Source organism: Orbicella franksi, chromosome 11 (assembly GCF_964199315.1).
Source record: "Orbicella franksi chromosome 11, jaOrbFran1.1, whole genome shotgun sequence".
Taxonomy (NCBI): Eukaryota; Metazoa; Cnidaria; class Anthozoa; order Scleractinia; family Merulinidae; genus Orbicella; species Orbicella franksi.
Genome location: NC_138155.1, coordinates 22,246,055 through 22,269,305, shown reverse-complemented (window position 1 = coordinate 22,269,305; position 23,251 = coordinate 22,246,055). Strand labels below are relative to the sequence as shown.

Genomic DNA, 23,251 nt, shown 5'->3' with positions numbered 1-23,251 from the left:
ACCAACTGCAAACTTGACTGTCGGGGCTCGAGCTCTGTCAAAGCATTGCCACAGGGATGTGACCAGTGAATGGTGGGGTGCCTGTGCTGGCAGTGAGCAGGCGAAGAATGAACATGCTAATGCAGTTGTAATGCGTATACTGGGCAACGCCTCATGGATTAATATTCATATGTTGCCGCATGACCTTAAGGTTATTGAGGTAAGATGTGCCGAGGGTTATGGAGCAAGATGGAGTTATGATGGAAAAGTCTTCCGTGGTTTTCTGGAGCCTCAAATGGAGGATGGTCATGCTGCAGGATGGAAACACTGATCTTGTATGTTACATGATGCAGTTCCAGAAAACATCCCTACCCACCGGCTGCCCTAAGGAAAGTTAACAGATATTCCAAGGGGGAGGGGTTTCAAAAGCCAAAATTTTTAAAGGAAATTATGAACCTAAACTGGAATTTTTAGAAGGGTGGGTTGGAGGTTCAATCTACTTTCTGTGGGAGGGTTATCAAACCGTAGGGATGTTTTCTAGCTGTAACAACATATTTGTATACAGGCTCTTAGGAAAGAACTACAAATAGGGGGGTTCTTTATAAAGTACCTTTCTCAGAAGAGGATCTGGATTCCCCCACTGAAGCAGACTTGCCAACTCTCCCAGTTTTCCCGGGATCAAATCTCATCAAATCTCCCGGTCTCCCGGTTGGACCACCAAATCTCCCAGGAACTACCTACTGTGGCTCTTGTTAATTTTTTTTTTTTATTAATTTCGTTATTTTCAAGATGTCGGGAACGTTCGGAAGGCCCTCGGGTGATTGTCGGAGAATATTCAGACATTGTCGAAAATTATATTCTTACAATGCAAAGATTTCAAGCCGTCTCCAGGTTTTTGTACTCTGGGGGTTGGTAGGTATGCTGAAGTCTCCTTTGAAAATGTATTAAACACCGCATCTCATTTAGTGCATAATTCTGAGAGATGACATAGAGATGACACAATTCTGATCAATTTCAAGCCAGTTTTTTATATCATATCGGTCACATCATAGTCATGTCTTGAATTTTCTTTGTACGAAAATAAACCCAAGTTTGAACAGTAGCAATATCTGTCGCTTGATATCAATTTTTTCTATTTTCTGACAAGTGTGATAAAGCGTTGTCTTTGCACTTCGTGTCAAACGTTACGACGCCTAATTGAAGCCGCTGGCCTCAAACATCGCAGGCATTTTTCGGCAATTTGTTACCCAGATTCCACTTGACAACCGGACGCAATGACAACAGAGACGTTATATGTAGGCATACACGAACGATTACTCTTTTCAAAGCTGTAATCCTCTCAGTATGGGATCATGGCTGCCCGAATTTACATGTTTTTAATCTTTTTTACCGGCGTTTTCTCCAACGATCGCCAAGTGTCTGGACACAGAATTGTAACAGTCGCCGACTACAACATATGGAATGTAATGTTTCAGTGGGAAACAAGAAAACAGTTCATCGCAGAAATGGTAATTCAGTCTTGAAGCTTTCTGTAAAATTTTTCGTTGATGTGAATAATTTAGAGTTTTTAATATTCCTTCACGTCCTGCTGAGCTGTTTGTGTTATACATTTGTTCGACTTAGAACGTTGATTTTCTAAGTTATGTTGCAAAATTTGTGTATAAAGTAGATCTAATTTAAGTACCGTTTGGTAATCGCTCCACTGGAAAAAAATATGAAATATTTGGGACCTGCTGCAAAGGAATTTTAAGTTGTCTTGAATTTACTTTTAGAATTTTATCTTCCGATGTTTTAATCTGGTCGAGTTCTGAACGGTAAATCGTTTGTAAATTTCGTGCTAAGTCATGCAAGCAGTCTGTAATGGGAAGCTGACAACAGCCGATAAAAGAATTTAAAATGAAATTCTTAATTAGTATTTGAAGTTATTTTGAGTGAGAGAACACTCGGAATAAGCTCGTAATTTTATTTTGAATTTTTTTGTTATTGTTGTAAATAAATGTTTTTGTCACTGAAGAGTTATCTACTGGTCAGGAGTGGATGGCCTGTTTTAAAACACTGCCTGATTGTTCTTCGGTAAAAGCTTAAAACAAGTCCCAGTAGTAAATTGATAGTTTTACCCAACGCTACTGAATGGAACTGTCATTAACTCATCTTGTCAACTTAGTCCCTACATGTAGGTGGTCTCTCTTGCCTCACTATGCACAAAGTCAGGTAAAGAATGGCTGAGTGCTCTTCAGTGACATCACTGTTCATGATAGACCCCCAACTCTCCCCTGAGCGGAGAACACCTAGAGACTAGGGTGTCATCTTAATGTATGGCTAGCTCTGCGTACAGGCAAGATGAAGCAAATCTTGTGCTGTGATTGGCTGTCCAAGTGAGCAAGATGAGGCTACTTTACCGCCCCTCCCATAGTCAAGAATTAGAATAAAATGTGTCTATACCTCAGGTGAACATACTGGGTAATTTCCCTAGGGGTGGGAAGATCTTTCAAAGTATAGATCCTGTAACTATCACATGTAACATTTTAATTTGGCAAAGAGTGTTCCAGAGTCTCATGTAAAGGGGGATCAGAGAATTCTTCATAAGATCATCTTCAAAACATGTCTGATACTGTATTATCTTGATATATTTCAGATAAATCAAGTCAATCCAGATGTGATCGGTTTCCAAGAGGTGCGGACCGATGCAAAGGACCAAAGAAACCAGCTAACAGAGTTGCAAGAGTTAATTCCACAGTATAAACATCTTGTTTATCACCCAGTTGCCATGGTTACACCTCCACTAGGTCAACAAGTGCCACCAGGGTGGGAAATGGAAGGTCTGGGACTGCTCAGTAAACATCCCATAATAATGAGTCACATTGTGAACCTTACTGTTGGTAAAGGGAGTGTCGATCGAAACAAACGAGTTGTCCTTCATGCTCAAGTTGACATTGACGGAGATGAAATGGACTTCACAGTGGTTCACTTTTCTTACGACAAAACTCAACAATGTCAAAATGCCATTGATGTCATCAATTATATTGCATCCATAGGAAGTGAACGTTCGGTGCTCGTGGGAGATTTCAATGTGTACAATGATTTTCCTTGGCCAGTGGATGGCATCTTAAAAGGATCTTTTGACAAGCAGGGGTCATGTGATACTCCACCTTATTTTAATCCTCAAGGTTCTAACCAAGGCTACGGCTTTGTGGATGCCTGGGTAACAGCAAATGGAGATCATAGAGGATATACTTTCAGTAACATGGTACGTGGAACTTGTGTTACAAAGCACTGCACAACATTTGGACAAAACATTACATTTTTTGTCCAAATTAGTGTAGAATTGCTCACACCATGGGTTAAATTGTTGATAAAAGTTGTAGCAAAAGTTGGAGAACATAGTAGAATTGAGTTAACTCTCTGTTATCACTCACAATTTAAATTGTTGAATTGTGCATGACACAGCCACCCGTAGAATCATCTGTAACAAAAGTTGCAAGAAAACCTGAGACAAATAGCTTAAAGACTGAATTATGTGACAGGATAACGTAACAATAGTCAATAACGTTTCCATCAAGGACCTATGGGTGTATATATACTGTAGCCTATATTGGAATTTTTGTTTAAAACATTTTTTAAACTAAACATATTTTCTTTGCAGCCAGAACCAGGACCAGTGAGTCGACCAGACAGAATACTTGTTTCATCAACTGGTCTTCAGGTCATATCAGCTGAGATTCATGGAGACGGAAAAACCTATCAACAAAAGTACAGTTTGCAAAATAAATGGCAACGACTCAAGATGACATTTCAGATGGCAAAAGAGACTGCATATGGTCCACATTTCAAGTACACATGCCACCAAGACTGCGGCCCTCATGGATCTTGTCGATGTGGTGTTTGCGTCAAAGGAGGAGATCAAAATAACTGTGAATTACCATTTTGCCAGGAATGCGATGCTGAACATTACAACAGCTTTGTATTGATTGGTGTTTTATATGCGACTTCGGTGGTGTTTATCTTGTACATACTTCTCAAAGTACTTCTAAAAAAGTGTTTTAGTAGGACAAGACGATTGAACACTAGGGTGCTATTTTTGTGTTCAAACAGAATGTTGGGATTATCTGTGATCTCTCTAATGATCGCTCTTTATTTCATTACCATGTCGTCCCTTGGAGACACTTTGGAAACTGTAAATGGAAGAATTGCAGAAGAGATGTTTCCTTCCGATCATATGATGGTGGTTACAAAGTTAAAATTTACTTTTAGATGAGACAAACTCAGTTGACAGGCAAGTGGCGGAAAGCCATAGAAGTTTCAGGGTTCGGATCATATGTACGAAAAGCATTTGCAGTCAAGTGTCAGTCGATGCCCTTGATTGACACTCAATTGACACTCCAACACTCTATCGACATCACAATGAATACTCGATGGACACTCGATCGACACTCAATTAACAGTTGGTTGATAGCTGGCAATCAACTCATATTTATCAAACGACACCCGATGGTGTGTGTGTGAAAATTTATTGACTCTCGAATGACAGTTGATTGAGTGTTGACTGAGTATCGATGAAGATGTCAATTGAGTGTTGATTGAGATGTCAATGGAGTGTCGACTGAGGGTCAAACAAGGGTATCGATCGACACTCATCCATGGAGGCCTTAGGTACACATGATCCCAGAGTTATACTAGAGCCTTAACAGTTGTTTCCTTGTTACCATGGACACATCTAGTTTCTTAACACAATTGCCAGAATGTGAGAAGATATTATGACTTGGAATACTTGTTCTGTCAACTGAATCAGAATGGATACCCTTACGCCCTATAAATGTTATAAAACTATGTCGTTTTTATTCTGCAGTAAAAGTGATATTTGTACAATGGGTGTTATTTGAAGTTGACGTGAATTTAATGATATTCCCTTCAACATTATTTATTTGGAACCTGTGGAAATTAATATTATGAAAAACTGACATATCTTCCAGCTGTTTCTAATATTATTGTTGCAGAAGTAAATGTTAGAAATGTGGTTTGAAAATACTGGTTTCTTCATGTACTGGTTTCACATCTTGTGCATAAATATTTGATATCTTGCAATAAAGGTACATGTTTTTGTGGAGACTTCAATGGACAGTTGTTTGCATCAAGTGGCACCATGCAACACTTAGACAATTTTACTGTTTCAGTCCACACAAAGAAGTTCTGTTGCAAACCAAACATTTCACAAGCAAGGGCTTCTCTTTCCACATTAGAGTTGTTGGTGTTGATGTTCATGCCTCATAGATTCCATGTATTACACGTACCATGTACTTCTCAGGTTTCTAACAATCACTTAACAGCATTGTATTCTACAGACTTTGACGGGTCAGCTGGAAACTTCTTTTGGCAAAAAGTCATCAGTCGCTTCAGTCCCTAAAACAGACAGAAATGGTTAATAACAGCACTAGTGTACATGTATGTTAAGGAAGTCCTTCCTGATAGACTGGCTATTGTGTATTTCCTTGTTGTGTTTGGGGCTTTTCCTTTTCTTTTCCCCTACGGTATGGTTCAGAGGAACATGGACATGGACTCAGTAAATTTACTAAATATTAAATATTTTGATATCACTCAAATTATTTAAACTTCTAAATTGTCAGTTCTTTGTGTGGCTTCTGAATGGTAATAAATTCTTTCAAGCTGTATTAAATTATTTTTACTGTTATAATAATAAGAGCTATTAATACCTGGATATATTTTCTTTGAGTTTCATCATTGAGAACGTCTGACACGGAAGTTAAAGAATTTTATTCAATTGCAGCAGCTTCAAGCACAAAGCATTGTAAGTGTAGCAGTGATTTGTTGCTGTTGTTGTTTATGTGTATTGTGGGGGTGATTCTGGTTTGAGGATAATTATGCCTGACCGGTTTGACCATCTAGAGAAAAGATTCTCTTATATTTAAGAAAGTTCAGTTCAAAATGTTCTTCTCGCCTGTGAAAACTAGTTGCGCCCTGAAAGTTTTCTTTATAAATCAAAATTGTCTCTTGGACACTTGTTTTGAAAAGTCAAAAGTCAAAACAGTGACTTTCAAAAAGGATACGAGCAACATTCTGTGCAAAGATCTTCTCTCTTCCTGTTCGAGCGTGAATCCCCACCATGGTCACTCCAATTGGCCAAGGAGCATTTCCTATTGCCATCTGAAGATATGAATCATTTGCCTGGAGAACAATAAATAAATGCTGCATCAAAACTGAAAACATTTAAATGTTAAAAAACAATGTTGTTTCAGTCATAAAGTCCCCATAATAATTTTGAACTACATATTAAAAGCATGTAACCTCGCACCTTAACATACTCTCTTTCTAGAAGACTCATAATGATGGTAGTCAAGGCACCAAGAATATCCCGAGGTGTTTTCTGTTGACAAAGAATTACTATTTGAAAATTAACATTGCTATAATAATTATGTAAGGGTAAATCATGTCTGCAAATTAAAGATATCACCTTCTAATCCATTTTTTCTAGCCTCTGAGTCAAAACAAGTCTTCATATGAAACCATCAACATGAAAATGTGTTTCACATGTTCATTCATTTTTATGTACATTAAGCCAACCTCATTTTCATTAGGGAAATTTGCAGGATGACTCATTTGAAACTTGGAAATGGCCCATTAAATCATACTGACCGTGTGTGCAGATAGTTTGTTTCAAGTTGTTATCTTCCCAGCTGACTAGCCTGTCTGAGTTATTTCAAGAGGTAAACAGTGTTTTTACTAGAGTTAAGCAATTAGAAGCCAACAACATTCACAAGTACCAGCTCTATGATTGACAGCAAGAACATTTGGCAATGTTATAGAAACAAATATATTGTACTTTACCATCTTTCAATTACCTTATGTTTCAGTTTTCTTAATAACGGCTTCAGGTATGATTCTGTCTGCCTTTGAGTGGCACCTGCCAATTTTGCCTATTCAGATGAAATATAGATAATCGTAAACTATAACGTGAAAAAGAGCAACAAGCAATTTTTAATACACAGTCATGTATTTACAGTTAATAGATTAACACTTTTGCCCTGTATTTACCTCTAAACTTCTTTTACTGTCATCAGATCTGGTTTTGTAATCCTTTGCCCAAAGACCAAGAAGAAACTAAGGATAAACAAAAATAAGCAGAAATTAGATTGTTGCTAATCTGCTACCCAATCTGTTATTCAAGAAAATATCCATACCAAAAGTCTTAACTTTCCTTAAAGATTTTGGAATTTGAGACCCCTAAGCCGCCTGGAATTTCCAATTTATAAATGATCTTCCAAAGGGAAGAGTGGGAGGGGGTGGTGAGGGGGAGTGGTGAGAGGGGGGATGAGTGAGATACATATATCCTTTGAACTGCTCATAGCTGGCTGCTGTGGAAAAATCACCATCTACTTTATCATCTGAGCTGACTACTCTAGCATCTGCTGAGCTATTCCTCTGGTTCACTATAAAAAGATGGTGTAAACAGCCACCAACTTCAACAAATTAATATAAAGCTGCCTTCAAAAGTTTGTGACAATGACCACCAGTAAGTTAATACTGGTCATCTCAAGTTAACTCAAGATCTAACTCAGTTTGAAAGACCTCATGACAAACACTTTTAATTATAATACCAACGATTAAAAATGCTTGATTGAACAGTGATATAATTTGTAAAAAGCTCTGACTGGAAGTACTAGAAGTAATTACCTGTATAAACTTCAAGATAACATCTTGATCCAGGTTTTCATCTCCCCGACCCATATTTTTGGCCAAATCCTATAAGTACAAAGTATTAGTAGTCAGAACCTGGTTACAAGTTCACAGAGTGGATTGGAACGGTTTTCAACTGAGAGTCGTAAATCAAAAATGAAAGTGATTGCGCTAACCAATCAGAAAGCACAACTCACATTAATGGGTGAAACATGAAGGAAAACTATGTGTGGGTCAGTCATAACTGAATTTGGTTTAATTCAGTTTTGATTGGTCAAGAAAATGGCACATACTTTTCTAATCAATCAGAACCCTCAGAATCTTTTTACCTTGATATCCTCCAGTGTCGTTCCATCATCTTCAATTTGTGATGACTCTTCGCTTTCTGAACCTTGTTGTTCACCACCCTATGTAAAGTCATTTGGATGTAAGTTGACAAAAATGAAATTTTAAGTTAACTATATTGAAAAATTATACTTGAAACACACTGATCTAAAAGTTCAAAACAGATACACAGTAATCAATTTTTTGTCTCATCCAGTATTGAGGAATATCTAGGTCAAAAATTATTGGGATGTGGGAAACTCAAACCCCACCCTCTAATGGCTTCTTGAGTTTAATAATTACAGACTATGGGCATTCATTTGGGACATACCTGTTGTTTGATTAACTCTGCTAAGTATTCTTGATCAATCTTTTCCATGGCTGCTTTGAAGTCATTCCTCAGACCCTGATACACAAAAGATTACTAACATTGCTTAGGCTTCAATTTACAGATACCAAAAGGGCCGAAGTTTCCCATGAACCCTACTAATTATTGTGATCATATGTGCCGCCTGTTTTATCATACTGAAATCAAAAAATACTTCCTCAAGAAGAAAAATAAACTCGACTGTATATTTTTCTCTCACCATTGGGAAAATCCTGCCTTCAGTAGGCCGTTCAATTTTTTTTTCTTTTTACTAAAAACTATGTTCTATACTTTTAACTTGGCAGGCATTTTCTTTGTTTCTTTCATGTTGTCAATGCTCTTGAGTTATGGACACACATTGCAATGTACCTTGTTAATTTCTGGAGCAAGCATCTCAATTCTCCTGTAGATAACAACAGCATTACATCAGGGCATATTACAAATTTGAAGTAAACATGGCAAGAACTTAAAGAGAAGAAAAGATCTATAAGAAATGAACCTGATGCAAGTCTCACAACACAAAGACCTGATAGAGCTTCACCGTTGTCCACTGAAAATAACAACTCTCTAAACATTCAGTTTATATTTCTGGTTCCTTGAGAAGGGGGTGACCAGTCCTGAATTTTTTTTTTTTTTGGAGGGGAGGTGAGGTGGGCCTTCTCTTTACCGGCTACAAAAACTACACCTTCTGTTAACCTTAGTCTTTGACAAGCCTCGTCGTCACTTTCACCAAACAATCGGATCGGTTCTCCTCTTTCCCTTAGTCTTCGAATGACCTTTGAATCAGAAACAAGATTGAAGTCTGTTAATTGTCATTTATTCAAAAATACATGTACCATAAGCGAGGACTGGATGGAATTACAAAAAAAAAAATAATAAAAACCTCTTCTCTTGGTATCATTGCTGACTTAGCTTCACCCTCATCCTTCTTTCTTTTAAATGCAAAAAATATGTCATCATCTGCAGTTCTTTTTCCAGCTTTCTCCTAAGGATCAAAACAAGATGATATAAATATGTTCTAATTCAGAAGTGAGATTAATCAATTAATAATTTTACACAGTCACACACTGTCCAGAAAAAGGCCACAGGGATGGGAATGTGCAGTTGTTTTACATAACAGTGTCCCACATAAAATATGATAGGTATTTTGAGTTCAGTCATGCACAACAGTTTTGATTCTTTCATTCAAAGTTTGAAAGTTTATCAAGGAACACATTACTTTACAGTCAGTGCTGTTTGGCTGACATCTCTCTGTTTGAGATCTTTGTTTAACATGGAAACCAAATCACAAGTTGCAGAATGCCTGTTCCAAATTATAAGGCCGTCCAATAGGGGTAGCTGTGTCACCATGTTTCATCCTTTCGTGTACCAACGTTGCCTAACTCAGCAAAATGTCACTGTCGTTTTTCTGCATGAAGTCATATGTCGCTGTCACTTCAAGGTTGATTTTTTTAGAGCTTATTCACTGGAAAAGCAAACAAGTTTCTAACATTTACAGACTTTACAAGGGAATACAAAAAGGCAAAAAGTAAAAAAGGATCTATGTCACTGTCTTTTCTAGTGCTTCTTGTGTCTCTGTCAAATTTCAGCCTTGCATTTGATTCGCGTGTCGCTGATTAGCAATTCCCATGTCAGTAGTTTTCAGGGTCATGTTGCTTGTCACTTCTACCCCTTGGAAGGCCTCAATTATATGTATTTTGATCGATGATAGTAACAATATATATACAGCTGTTTTGAGAAAAGCATGGGTAATTATTACCAAAAGGTACTACAGTAGTTATCATGTTACGGGTAGTGGTAGTTCAGCATTGCTTAATCAAACTCTTTGGTGTTTCATACTGAAGGAAGGAGAAATTAGAAATGCACATTCATGATTTTTCCTTCTATCCTCTTAAAAACTGTGAACTTTGACCAAACTAGGTAAACTAATGCTCCCTCTCATACTTTTCAAGATTTTTGTCTATACTTTTATGCTTTGTAGGACATAACCTTTCTCAAACTAGCTGTATCCATGTTCCATCCGTCAAAGGTTACAAATAACTAATACACGGTAATCATAGTTGCTATCAATTCTTTCAATCAGTGTCTATGAATCTGTGTCTACGTGTTGATCAAACATAAACAAAGAGTGCTCTAATGAGACATGAGTGTTTCACTGGAATATACATCACAGGCTGGGGTGGACCCAGGATTTTTCTTAGGAGGGGGTGTACCACTAAGGAATGGCGTGACTGAGTTGTTGTTGTTGTTGTTTCTTCAGAATACCAGTTATATTAGAAAGCCACATGCCATCTCGGGGGGGGGGGGGGGGGTATACACCCCTACACCCTACACGTAGATCCACCTCTACATCGCTCGTAAAATTCATATGAAAGTATGTCCACAACCTGAGTGGTTATATATTCTCCATATTCTCGCTAGTGGGATATCAATGACATCATTTCTCACTTTTCACCACCGTTTGTATAAACTGTCAGTTCGTCGGTATAAAAACAAGAAAATTACACAGTGGCTTGAAGATATGGATTTTACTGTATATAAATATTTTACAAACTCACTGCCAGGCTTTTAGCCAGGATTTGAAAAGTGGGAATCCAAAATGTGCTATAGGACCTGCTCAAATGAAAAATCAAACGATTTTCTTCAAAAAGTGGCCATCCACAGGACCCCTGGACACCCATTTGGCTAAAAGCCTTCTTGCTCCTCAATTATACATATTGTTGTAACCACTTAAAAATAAAATTCATGCCACCATGTAACATAAGTGGTTCCTTTATATCATCTTAATGAAACCTGGCCAAATAATGCATTAGTTTTTACATGTAGTTTAGTCAGTAAGCAAGCATACCTCTTTTTCCTTCAGTTTTTCCTACATATATGATCAAAAGAAACCAAACAAAAACAAATAACTGAGTGACTACCCTCAAAGATATTTTCTTGATGAATAACTAAATTCTCAGAACAACATTAGAAAAATGTAAGGCAAACAATGATGAAAATTGATCAAACAATTTACCTCTTGCTTCTTTTTATACTCCTCAGCTTGTTTCGCTGCTAGGTCACCTCGTCTGAAGTATTTTTTATTCTGTTGCAAATGATGCAAGGATTAAAATGAACACATCTGATAAAACTCATAAATATTATGGAACTCTGAAAATGTTAACCCCCAAGAGTAGCCACCCTCTGAAAGTAGCGATGTGTTATTTGACCTCTTTTACCAACCCCAATTTTGATTTGAGCCAGACAGACACCTGAGAAACCTAAACACCTTCCTGTGGTTAGCCTGCAGTACAGCCGTAATTTTTTGCGTATTTTAGGCAACTAGAGGCAAAAGCGAGGGGAGTGCGAAGCTTCACTTTCGCCTCTGTTCGCCTAAACTATGCAAAAATTACGCCTGTTCTGCAGGCTATCCTGCGGTAGCCATCTTAAGCGAAAACTGCTGTTATGATGGTAAGCACTAGTTTTGAACAAATAAAACAGCCACTTCTAGTGACTAATTTCCAATATAAATTGACGGAACACCTCAGTTTGTGGGTATTGAGTGGGTTCTTCACATAAGATTAGTTCAACTTGTTGTAAGAAAACAAAGCCTCTCTTACAATGAACCAAGAGTGGCATGACAATGCACAACAGTATAGTTGCCTTGTCCATAATAGGGAATTTTAATCTGATTTGAACCCATTTTTCAGGCTTGACTAAATATTCTTCCGAAAAGTCAAATGCCCCACATCTGCCTATGGGGTCCCCCCTTTGGGCTTCACTGGACTTAAATGTTATTATGATTTTACGTCAATACGGTTACCAAGGGCAGCAAAAACGACTATAGGAAAACAAAAAGCAGGACTTAATAAGAATTACTGTGAAGCCTAAGTCATTTACAGCGTATTTTTCTCGAATTGCGAATCATTGTGCTTTATGCGTTAAAAACATAACAACACCTCCCCCACCACAAGTACAGTTAGTTTGCACGAAGTATTATCAAATGTTTGAAGGCAAAAATTTCGTCATGTGCAGTCCTTTAAGACTTAGGACTACAAACTCACCGATGTAACTTCATTTTGATCGATCTGTTTCTTTTTCCTCTCGATTTCAGCAAGAAGAAAGTCCATTGAACTCCGCAACTCCAACTTTTCCAAACTACTATGTCATGTAACTAACGTATAATGTCCTCGAACAGTCTCTCTTTCGTGTCACTCAAAAGGATCCTGGAAACGACTCGGTTGCGTGACGGACACACGTGGCCTGGACATAGCAAAGGTCCCCTGGGGTTTTAATATAAATGAAATTTTTCCAAAAACATTAAATCCTGGATTTGAAGAAGATGCCGGAAGAGCAACGAGCGGGATCAATTTTAGCATTGAACATCTTAATTTTTTTTTTACTTTTTTAATGTTTATCTTTTGGATTTGGTGTACAATCTTACGTAAATCCGAGCGCGTGTCTCTCTCGTGAGCTCCGCCGGAAATTGAAGCCGTGAAACTCAATATCATGTATCATGCTGTGTACACAATCAGACACAGCACTTGTTTTCTGACCACGTACCTCAAAGCATCGTTTAGCAGAAGTCATCTGAAAGGTATTTTGGACGTCGTTTCATTCTGTTTTTTTCCTACAATAGACCTTGTTTATAAGACCCTCTTATAAACTCTCAGAGCTCTTTTTTACTGATGAAATTTTGCAGATCCACTTGTGGAGTGAGAGAGATCACGAGATCATAATGCAAGCATCGCCTGGTAATTGTTCACGGTCAGAAAACGGCACCAGTGAAGTCTGCCTCGATGTTTCCTTCGTTACAGCCGTAATTCTTGTATCCTTGACATCTTCCCTCTTCATCTTGGCTTGCATCACGTTGACTGTTTATTACAAATGGCGTCTGTGCCGCCACATTGTCGAAACACGGATCGGTATTGTCATCTTCTTCCTTGGAGCCTTGCTCACTGTTATTACGACGCTAAGTTCCTATACAGAGAAATCAGTTTATACAGTGTATCTTTTCTTTTTGCTGATCTTCGTTGGAATGGTGGTGCTTCTTGCAGGAAGCGCTGTGTTATTCGAGAACGCTTCTCCCGATGGATCAGGCGACTACAGCCATGAACGACTTCCAGTTGGTCATAAGCATGGCAGTATAGGAATAATCATATGGGTTGTGACTGCTCCATTATGTATCTTGGAACTGCTGTTCGCTGTGTGTGCAGCGAAACATGGACCATTCCCTGCATATGCCCCTTTTATGTACATAGCGTTGGTGCAAAAGGTCATCCAGGCCAAAGTATACCACTTTAGTTTGCGTCACAAAGTTGCCAAACGTGATATGCGTATGGGATGCTCTTGGCTCCTGAAGATAATTTCCGTCTTCAATTTTGCTTTCTGGATCGATTGGATAGCAACATCACAATCGGATAATAACTTTGTAGACCATCTCTTTGGCAATGGATTTTCCATCGTGAAGGCTGCGTACAACGCCCTTCTCATCGACTACAGACTTATGTGTGGTCTTCTGTTTCTGGAGCACTCTCTAGAATTGATGGAAGTACACACAGATCGACATGATTTGGTAGACCCTGAAGCTAACGAGGCACTGATGCAAGATTGTTACAATGCAGTTGTGAATGTGGAGATTTCACATTCTGCAGGTTATGGTTATGCAATTGGCTCCCTGTTGATGTCGACCCAGCTCATTGCAGGGCTCCAGTACCTTGGATATGTGGGTAAATGGTCAAATATTTTCCCAATTGTGGCCTGTGTCGTCGTGGTAGTGTTTGGCTTCCTGTTACTTTCTGTTAATGGTAGCGCCTGTGACAGTGACCGTGAGTTTAACAGAAAGAACTGGCGTGAAACAGAATCCAAAGCAATTGATATCATGGTTTGCTTCATGGGTACAATTGGTTTTGTCTTCTGGTTTATGAAAGCTTCATATTGTTGTCTGTGGGCCTTTAAATTTGCAGCATCCAACAACACTGAATTATCTGAATACCTTGTTTGGACAACCCTGAAGGACTTCAGCTACGCTATCACGGTCATCTTTCAGCTCTACTTCTTTGTCAAAATGGGTCCGCACTTTGGCTGTGACCAGGAGAGAAGCAGACTAAGTGCAAAGCAGTTTTATGTGTGCACAATCATGATGGCATTGCTATCGCTGGTCATTTCATTTGTTGTGGATGAATACAACGGTCAAGTGGAGGAACTCCTGGATCGCGCAAACATCAGCAATCCCATGTCAACATTTCTTCAGGCAGCCGGACCTATCCACCTTGGTTTCAGCCTACACATGTTCCTTCACTTTTTCATCATGAACAGAAGGCTGGCTCAGTTCCAGTATAACTGGAGGCACAGGCAAACACAAAATTCTCAAAATTCTCAACACTGTTCAGAATCCTCCACAGAACGCAATTATTATCACATCAATGCAGAACCCAGGGATGAAACAAATGGTGAGAGAGAGCCTTTGATTTCTCGCAGTTGCAATCAATGGCAACATCATTATCAACAGTGACAGCATGACTGCTATGAAGTGTAAATATATATATCGAGGGGCTGCAGTCAGGGTGAATCAATGTCAAATTTTAAGATGTTCTCTGGCAAAACAATAAATATAATAATAACAATAATAATAATAATAATAATAATAATAACAATAAATAAAAAACAAAGCTGCCACAGCCTACAAATGCATTCTTTAACCAAAACTGTAGTTGAAGACTGCAATTTAGGTAGTCAAAAGCTTGTGCTTTCAAAATACTTTTATTTCATTTTACTATAACAAAATGTTGTATGATTTAAATAACCTGATTTTAAAGCAGTGAGTTTGGGAGAGTTTCAATAACCTGAGCTGGTGGTGGCTGTCATTTTCCTTTTGGCGAGTGCTCAAGAATTGGCTTATCTTCATTTTGCTCACCTATAGTGAACTTCCAACAAGGGTTTGGATTCTTGAAAACCTCCAAGTTCTCCTAATCTCACTTAATGAAGTTTTTACTTTAAGTCTTGAAAACTTTAAGAGCAACATTTTTGCATTTCATGAATTAAATTATGTGGGGTGTAGGGGTTGGGGCAAGGCAGTGACGACTCTAATTGATGCTCTTTTGGGGCTTAAAACCTTTACTCAAAGAGACCTGAAGCAGTAAATTAGGAAAATTGTTGCATAGCAAAATAATTTTGTTAGTTTTCTAAGGGAATTACTCCAGGGGGACTCCCATTAAACGGATGGAGGTGTTCATCGTACGTTTTAGCCTCAAAAGGTCCACAGTTGGAGCTTTTGGGGTACTTTTAGGGTATTGAGCAGAAAACATATCACAGGAGATAATGTTTTGGATTAGAACTGGTACCTCTTTGGGGGTGAAAAATTTCAAGCCATGCCCACAAAACAGGATCTTAGTATCTCTTAGGGATTCATTTCACAATTTCCAATGAGCACCTCTGTCCTTTTTATATGGGATTCCCCCCCCCCTGGGGGGGGGAATTACCAGTAAGTTAAAATCTACCTGCTGCTGTTGCAAGGGAGTGCATAACTGAGAGAGTGAATTCCTATAACCTGTGGAAATTTTCAGGATCAATTGCATAAGCTTAATGGAATTAACAGTGACCAGTATGTTTATCAGCGATCTTGTGTGGTTGTCAGCCACAAATTTAATAACTAGATTTCAAATTTGAGCAGGCTTGTATTTATATTTTGAAGGGGCTGAATGGATATCATAAACAGCCAGTGTCATTGAATATAAATTTACAAGATGTCTTAAACCACAACATCAAGAGTAGCCTTTTTTTCTTGAGTGTGTGTACAGCTCTACAGAAAGCTCTATACATTACATCTTTCATTCTTTGTTCAACTGTGGTTAAACTAGTAGCAGGTTTTGGGTGAGGCCAGGCTGCCTTTTCCACCCCCACACCTTTTGTGTGGATGAAATTTGTAGTCTTGATTCTAGTAAATTCTCATACAATGCATTTACGATAGACATTCATAAAGAAATTTTAATACTGCGCTTCATATTTTGAAATAGTTTATGATAGTGGCTATTCAGGTATACATTAAAGAGAGCTTTCATTAAATTTGTAGCTTGTAAGTGTTTGCTTTAACTGAAATGCGAAAACTAGAATGGTATAACCCTTAGATACATAATTTGACACACACATGGGCTGTTGAAGGAACCAACATGGGGGTGGGTGGAGGATTTGGGGGGGGAGGTGTAAATGTATGAATATGAAGTAATCGCATTTTCAACTCCATTTAATTCCCCTGCGTCACCCCCCTCCCTCCCCCCACCCCCAATCCCTTTGCATTACAATTATCTTCTTGTGTTTAATCAAACAGGTTGGTTTGGGATACTATTGACAGATCGCTTTGCACTTAATCATAGGGACATGGCACATAAGACTACTGGTACTTTCTCTTCATAGCATTAAGGGGGTGTTTCCCGTGAACATTAACGTAACATATCTGATAGCCTGATAAAATAACATTTTTGTAGTTTTAGTCCCATCAAAATGATCTGTTTAATTTATGGTCCTTTGTTTGTTTCTCTTCTCGGGTTGAGTTCATTGCGTGACAGGCTCTGAAAAAAAAAACATTGGCGCTAATTTGACTTTTCTGTCTTCTGACTTCACTATTCAATCTGCTACTAAAATACGACGATCTGTTTCTTCATAAACACTCTTGTTCTTTGGCCATTTCAATTTAACAAGATATAAAATGCAAACAGCAGCAACAAACATAACACATGAACTACGCATGGTTTGGAACAACAATCTAAAATTTTCTTGAAGTTTCGCATGCTACAGCACGCATCTTCAGAAGTGGCGGTTACAAAAAACCGAAAGATTTAAAACTTAAAAATACAAAGCGAGGTACTGGTAACTAACTAAACAATAACGAAAACAAAAGGTGATAGCTAATAAAGTGACAGCTTTTCACTGCTAGCATTGCCATTAAGTGTTGGGTTTAAGTCTCGTATAAACAATGTTTCTTTTATTTTACAATGTGATTTACATGTTTATCTTTTAGATTTGCTGTATAATCTTACGTAAATCCGAGCGCGTGTCTCTCTCGTGAGCTCCGCCGGAAATTGAAGCCGTGAAAACTCAATATCATGTATCACGCTGTGTACATGATCAGACACAGCACTTGTTTTCTGACCACGTAGCTCAAAGCATCGTTAAGCAGAAGTCATCTGAAAGGTATTTTGGATGTCGTTTCATTCTGTTTTTCTCCTACAATAGATTTTGTTTATAAGACCCTCTTACAAACTCTCAGAGCTCTTTTTTACTGATCAAATTTTGCAGATCCAGTTGTAGAGTGAGAGAGATCACGAGATCATAATGCAAGCATCGCTTGGTAATGGTTCACGCTCAGAAAACGGCACCAGTGAAGTCTGCCTCGATGTTTCCTTCATTACAGCCTTAATTCTTGTATCCTTGACGTCTTTTCTCTTCATCTTGTCTTCCATCACGTTGACTGTTTATTACAAATGGCGTCTGTGCCGCCACATTGTCGAAACACGGATCGGTATTGTCATCTTCTTCCTTGGAGCCTTGCTCACTGTTATTACGACGCTAAGTTCCTATACAGAGAAATCAGTTTATACAGTGTATCTTTTCTTTTTGCTGATCTTCGTTGGAATGGTGGTGCTTCTTGCAGGAAGCGCTGTGTTATTCGAGAACGCTTCTCCCGATGGATCAGGCGACTACAGCCATGAACGACTTCCAGTTGGTCATAAGCATGGCAGTATAGGAATAATCATATGGGTTGTGACTGCTCCATTATGTATCTTGGAACTGCTGTTCGCTGTGTGTGCAGCGAAACATGGACCATTCGCAGCATATGCGCCTTTTATGTACATAGCGTTGGTGCAAAAGGTCATCCAGGCCAAAGTATACCACTTTAGTTTGCGTCACAAAGTTGCCAAACGTGATATGCGTATGGGATGCTCTTGGCTCCTGAAGATAATTTCCGTCTTCAATTTTGCTTTCTGGATCGATTGGATAGTAACATCACAATCGGATAATAACTTTGTAGACCATCTCTTTGGCAATGGATTTTCCATCGTGAAGGCTGCGTACAACGCCCTGCTCATCGACTACAGACTTATGTGTGGTCTTCTGTTTCTGGAGCACTCTCTAGAATTGATGGAAGTACACACAGATCGACATGATTTGGTAGACCCTGAAGCTAACGAGGCACTGATGCAAGATTGTTACAATGCAGTTGTGAATGTGGAGATTTCACATTCTGCAGGTTATGGTTATGCAATTGGCTCCCTGTTGATGTCGACCCAGCTCATTGCAGGGCTCCAGTACCTTGGATATGTGGGTAAATGGTCAAATATTTTCCCAATTGTGGCCTGTGTCGTCGTGGTAGTGTTTGGCTTCCTGTTACTTTCTGTTAATGGTAGCGCCTGTGACAGTGACCGTGAGTTTAACAGAAAGAACTGGCGTGAAACAGAATCCAAAGCAATTGATATCATGGTTTGCTTCATGGGTACAATTGGTTTTGTCTTCTGGTTTATGAAAGCTTCATATTGTTGTCTGTGGGCCTTTAAATTTGCAGCATCCAGCAACACTGAATTATCTGAATACCTTGTTTGGACAACCCTGAAGACCTTTAGCTATGCTATCACGGTCATCTTTCAGCTCTACTTCTTTGTCAAAATGGGTCCGCACTTTGGCTGTGACCAGGAGAGAAGCAGACTAAGTGCAAAGCAGTTTTATGTGTGCACAACCATGATGGCATTGTCATCACTGGTCATTTCATTTGTTGTGGATGAATACAATGGTCAAGTGGAGGAACTCCTGGATCACGCAAACATCAGCAATGCCATGTCAACATTTCTTCAGGCAGCCGGACCTATCCACCTTGGTTTCAGCCTACACATGTTCCTTCACTTTTTCATCATGAACAGAAGGCTGGCTCAGTTCCAGTATAACTGGAGGCACAGGCAAACACAAAATTCTCAAAATTCTCAACACTCTCCACAATCTTCCACAGAACGCAATTATTATCACATCGATGCAGAACCCAGGGAGGAAACAAATGGTGAGAGAGAGCCTTTGATTTCCCGCAGTTGCAATCAATGGCAACATCATTATCAACAGTGACAGCATGACTGCTATGAAGTGTAAATATATATATCGAGGGGCTGCAGTCAGGGTGAATCAATGTCAAATTTTAAGATGTTCTCTGGCAAAACAATAAATATAATAATAACAATAATAATAATAAGTTCTGCTAATCTCACTTAATTAATTATTCACTTTAGGTCTTGTAAACTTTTAGAGAAACATTTTTGCATTACATGAATTAAATTATGAGGGTGTAAGGCTGGTGGCAGGGGGGGGGGGGGCAACTATAATTGATACTGTTTTGGGACTTTAAAACTTTACTCAAAGAAACCTGAAACAGTGAGTTATACAAAACTGAGGTGTTTCTTTAGAAACACCTTTAGCTAGTATCTAATCAGAGCAAGACATTGTTACATAGCAAAATTGTTAATTTCTAAGTGAATTACTGCTGCGGGGACTCTCATATAAAAAGAGTGCTCATCTTACTTTTTAGCCTCAAAAGGTCCACAGTGGAAGCTTTTGCAATACTTTTAGGGTATTGAGCAAAACACATATGACAGGAGATAATGTTTTGGATTAGAACTGGTACCTCAGTAGGGGTGAAAAAATTTTAAGCCACACCCACAAAACAGGGGGTTCATTTCAAAAATTCCGAAGAGCACCCCCATCCTTTTTATATGGGATTCTCCCTGGGGGAGGGGGGGGGGTGGGGGTTACCAGTAAGTTAAAAACTGCCTACTGCCGTTTGCAAGGGAGTGCACATATAACTGAGAGAATGAATTCCTACAACCTGCGGAAATTTTCAGGATCAATTTTAAGATAGCATAAGCTTAACGGAATTAACAGTGACCAATATGTTCATCAGAGATCTTGTGTGGTTGTCAGCCACGAATTTAATTGCTAGATTTCAAACTTCAGCAGGCTTGTATTTATATTTTGAAGGGGGCTGAATGCAAATCATAAACAGCCAGTGTAATTGAATATAAATTTGCAAGATGTCTTAAAGCACAACATCAAGAGTAGCCTTTTTTTTCTTGAGTGTGTGTACGGTTCTACAGAAAGCTCTATACATTATGTCTTTCATTCTTTGTTCAACTGTAGTTAAACTAGTAGCAGGTTTTGGGTGGGGCCAGGCTGCCTTTTCCACCCCCACACCTTTTGTGTAGATGAAATTTGTAGCCTTGATTCTAGTAAATTCTCATACAATGCATTTACGATAGACATTCATAAAGAAATTTTAATACTACGTTTTGTATTTTGAAATAGTTTATGATAGTGGCTATTCAGGTATGCATTAAAGAAACCTTTCATTAAATTTGTAGCTTGTAAGTGTTTTTTCTTTAACTGAAATGCGAAAACTAGAATTGTAGCCCTTAGATATATAATTTGACACACACGGGCTGTTGAAGGAACCAAGGTGGGGGTGGGTGGAAGATTTGGGGGGGAGGTGTAAATGTATGAATATGAAGTAATTGCATTTTCAACTCCATTTTATACCTCTGCGCCACCCCCTCCCCCCCCCCCCCCAACCCTTTGCATTACAATTATCTTCTTGTGTTTAATCAAACGGGTTGGTTTGGGATACTATTGACAGATCACTTTGCAATTAAACATAAGGGCGTGGCACATAAGACTACTGGTACTTTCTCTTCATAGCATCAAGGAGGTGTTTCCTGTGAGCATTAACGTAACATATCCGATAGCCTGATCAAATAACCTTTTTGTAGCTTTAGTCCCATCAAAATGATCTGTTTCTGTTATGGTCCTTTGTTTGTTTCTCTTCTCGGGTCGAGTTCATTGCGTGACAGGCTCTGGAAAAAAAAACATTGGCGCTAATTTGACTTTTCTGTCTTCTGACTTGACTATCCAACCTGCTACTAAAATACGACGATCTGTTTCTTTTTTAGACTTTTTCTCCACTGAGGGTAAACCTACTAAACCGATTATGACTCGATCAACCACTTGATCTGTCAGTACCGAATTGTCAGTAAGACTTGCTTACTTACGGCAGGCAATGTGGCGCTGAATGTTGCCGCATTTGGTCGGGATTAATCATATTGCAATATCGCTCTGCAAAATTGGATGCCTTTGGTCAGCTTGTTTGACCATCCAGCATCTTGCTACATATTGTAACAGAGTGGTCAAACGAACAGTTAAGTGCGTGCTTAAAGCCCCGGCCAAACGATCGCAACATTGCAACGCAACATATAGTGACATTGCTGGGCGCAACATGTTGCGCACGTTTGGCCACTCTGTTGCGACGTGTTGCGACATGTTAGGTGTTGCTGGCTCAAATTTGACCATTTTTAAGATTTAAATCACGCAAAGAAACCATTCTTTGCACTCGCGTAACTTTTTTTTTATTTATTCTTAGTTTATTGTAACAACATCAAGAGTTCTTTCATCTAGCGAAAGCTTAAGAATTAGCCGAAACGTCTTAGCAGCAAAATATTAGTCAGTAATAAACATCAAAACAATATCAAAAAAATATTTTAACAGTGTCATCTGTTGACTACAGCTTTTCCATATTTAAGAACAGTGCAACATGTTGCGATAAAATGGTGCGTAAGTTTGGCCCAGCCTGTAATTCTCATTTGTGTAGAGGGAGGATCCAACATAGCCTTTTTCAATCCCGTATTCCGTCACTATTTTTGGCGCAATCCTGCCATCCCGCACTAGTCAGAAAGTTTATCTCGATCCCGCATGGTTAGAGTGGCAGTTCTCCGCGCAAGGTTCGTAACCTCTTACTTTCTATCCCGTCGTCAATTTTAAAACTTTCCCGCATCCCACCAGCCAAGAAAAGCAAATCCCGCCTCCGCCCAAGTATTTGTTTATACTGCATCTCACCATTAAAGTTCTTGTCATCCCACGTTGTACCCCGTTTTTACTCTCATCTCGCATCCCGACAAACCTTTGTTGGACCCCCGACAGAAAGCGCTTCTCCTTTGTTTGGGATAGCTTTTATTTAACAATTAGACTATGAGCTCGAGATTTCTATCACGTTATAGTTGACGAGAGCGCAGCACAAGTCAACTACCACGCATAGAAATCGAGAGCGAATAATCTAATTGTTTTAGTATAAATCTATTAGTCGTTCATAACTTAATTTAAATCCTCTTCACAGACACTTCGAAAACTCAAAGAAGCGGCCGCCAGTTTGTTAACAACCGCACACTGCAACTAGACTACTCATTATCTACAACAGAATAAATAGTGAGTTTACGTGGTGTAGCCAGTCAAACAACAGTATTCGTGATAGAACGCTAGATTTATACTAAAGAAAGATATTATATCCATAATGAAAACAAAAGTAAATTTGTCAAAGTTTAGGAACAAAACGTTTTTTCATCTCTCATATATCAAGTCTCACAGACTACGTTCAAATGATGCAGTTTTAGTCTCTAAAAACCACGCGCAAATGTTTCTTGAAAGCGTAAGCTTTACGTAACAGAGAGATTTACACGTCAGAACTTACAGAGATCGCTTCCCCCCGCCAACAGTCTGTCAGATCTGCCGGGCAATCTCCTTCATTCGTTGATCAAACATCATAGAGAAGCACAATGGCATCTGGACACAGATATTCCACAGGTCAGATTAACAGACAGTCCTTTTTAAAGACGGCCATGCCAGGAATATTTATTTCTAAACTTTTACGTTAAATTTTGAAATTTGCCCTTGCGCAAACCTAGAGATGAGAAGCTGCCTTAATGGAGAGCGGAAAAGATAAAGAAAGAAAACATTAGGGAGAAGAGGCTTGAAAAAGTTAGAAAGGGCAAACGGGCATTCTAATTTTGTGGTACTTATTAGTAAGTCGGTGTAAAGGTTTCCTAAATAAATTTGTCT

The 23,251-nt window shown here is 38.8% G+C and overlaps 5 protein-coding genes across 7 annotated transcripts in view; 4 read left to right on the top strand and 1 right to left on the bottom strand.

Annotated features, from left to right (window-relative positions):
• The window catches only part of LOC145460221 (uncharacterized), a 162,166-nt gene that overhangs the window by 4,184 nt on the left and 134,731 nt on the right, over nucleotides 1-23,251 (top strand). The window lies entirely within an intron of this gene.
• Nucleotides 120-4,766, top strand: LOC145502535 (uncharacterized). 3 transcript variants are annotated; one of them, XM_081481860.1, is made up of 4 exons: nucleotides 224-314; nucleotides 1,396-1,487; nucleotides 2,615-3,226; nucleotides 3,623-4,766. In XM_081481860.1, exons 2-4 carry the CDS (start codon nucleotides 1,446-1,448, stop codon nucleotides 4,232-4,234), a joined length of 1,266 nt encoding a protein of 421 aa, XP_081337986.1. In that variant the 5' UTR covers nucleotides 224-314; nucleotides 1,396-1,445; the 3' UTR covers nucleotides 4,235-4,766. The 3 variants fall into 3 exon arrangements, with proteins under 3 accessions (XP_081337985.1, XP_081337986.1, XP_081337984.1); XM_081481859.1 differs by lacking the exon at nucleotides 1,396-1,487 and having other exon boundaries at nucleotides 120-314; XM_081481858.1 differs by lacking the exon at nucleotides 224-314 and having other exon boundaries at nucleotides 331-1,487.
• On the bottom strand, nucleotides 4,832-12,526 carry LOC145502537 (pre-mRNA-splicing factor 18-like). The gene is made up of 15 exons (XM_081481861.1): nucleotides 12,403-12,526; nucleotides 11,376-11,444; nucleotides 11,208-11,228; nucleotides 9,243-9,344; nucleotides 9,056-9,135; nucleotides 8,729-8,762; nucleotides 8,324-8,398; nucleotides 7,998-8,075; nucleotides 7,666-7,734; nucleotides 7,027-7,092; nucleotides 6,834-6,908; nucleotides 6,287-6,358; nucleotides 6,042-6,159; nucleotides 5,688-5,725; nucleotides 4,832-5,376 (listed from the first exon to the last, which is right to left on the bottom strand). Exons 1-15 carry the CDS (start codon nucleotides 12,466-12,468, stop codon nucleotides 5,293-5,295), a joined length of 1,047 nt encoding a protein of 348 aa, XP_081337987.1. The 5' UTR covers nucleotides 12,469-12,526; the 3' UTR covers nucleotides 4,832-5,292.
• LOC145502534 (uncharacterized) lies at nucleotides 12,868-14,934 on the top strand. The gene is made up of 2 exons (XM_081481857.1): nucleotides 12,868-12,935; nucleotides 13,041-14,934. The coding sequence occupies exon 2, from the start codon at nucleotides 13,077-13,079 to the stop codon at nucleotides 14,850-14,852; it is 1,776 nt and encodes a 591-aa protein (XP_081337983.1). The 5' UTR covers nucleotides 12,868-12,935; nucleotides 13,041-13,076; the 3' UTR covers nucleotides 14,853-14,934.
• On the top strand, nucleotides 17,380-19,461 carry LOC145502748 (uncharacterized). The gene is made up of 2 exons (XM_081482108.1): nucleotides 17,380-17,527; nucleotides 17,633-19,461. The coding sequence occupies exon 2, from the start codon at nucleotides 17,669-17,671 to the stop codon at nucleotides 19,442-19,444; it is 1,776 nt and encodes a 591-aa protein (XP_081338234.1). The 5' UTR covers nucleotides 17,380-17,527; nucleotides 17,633-17,668; the 3' UTR covers nucleotides 19,445-19,461.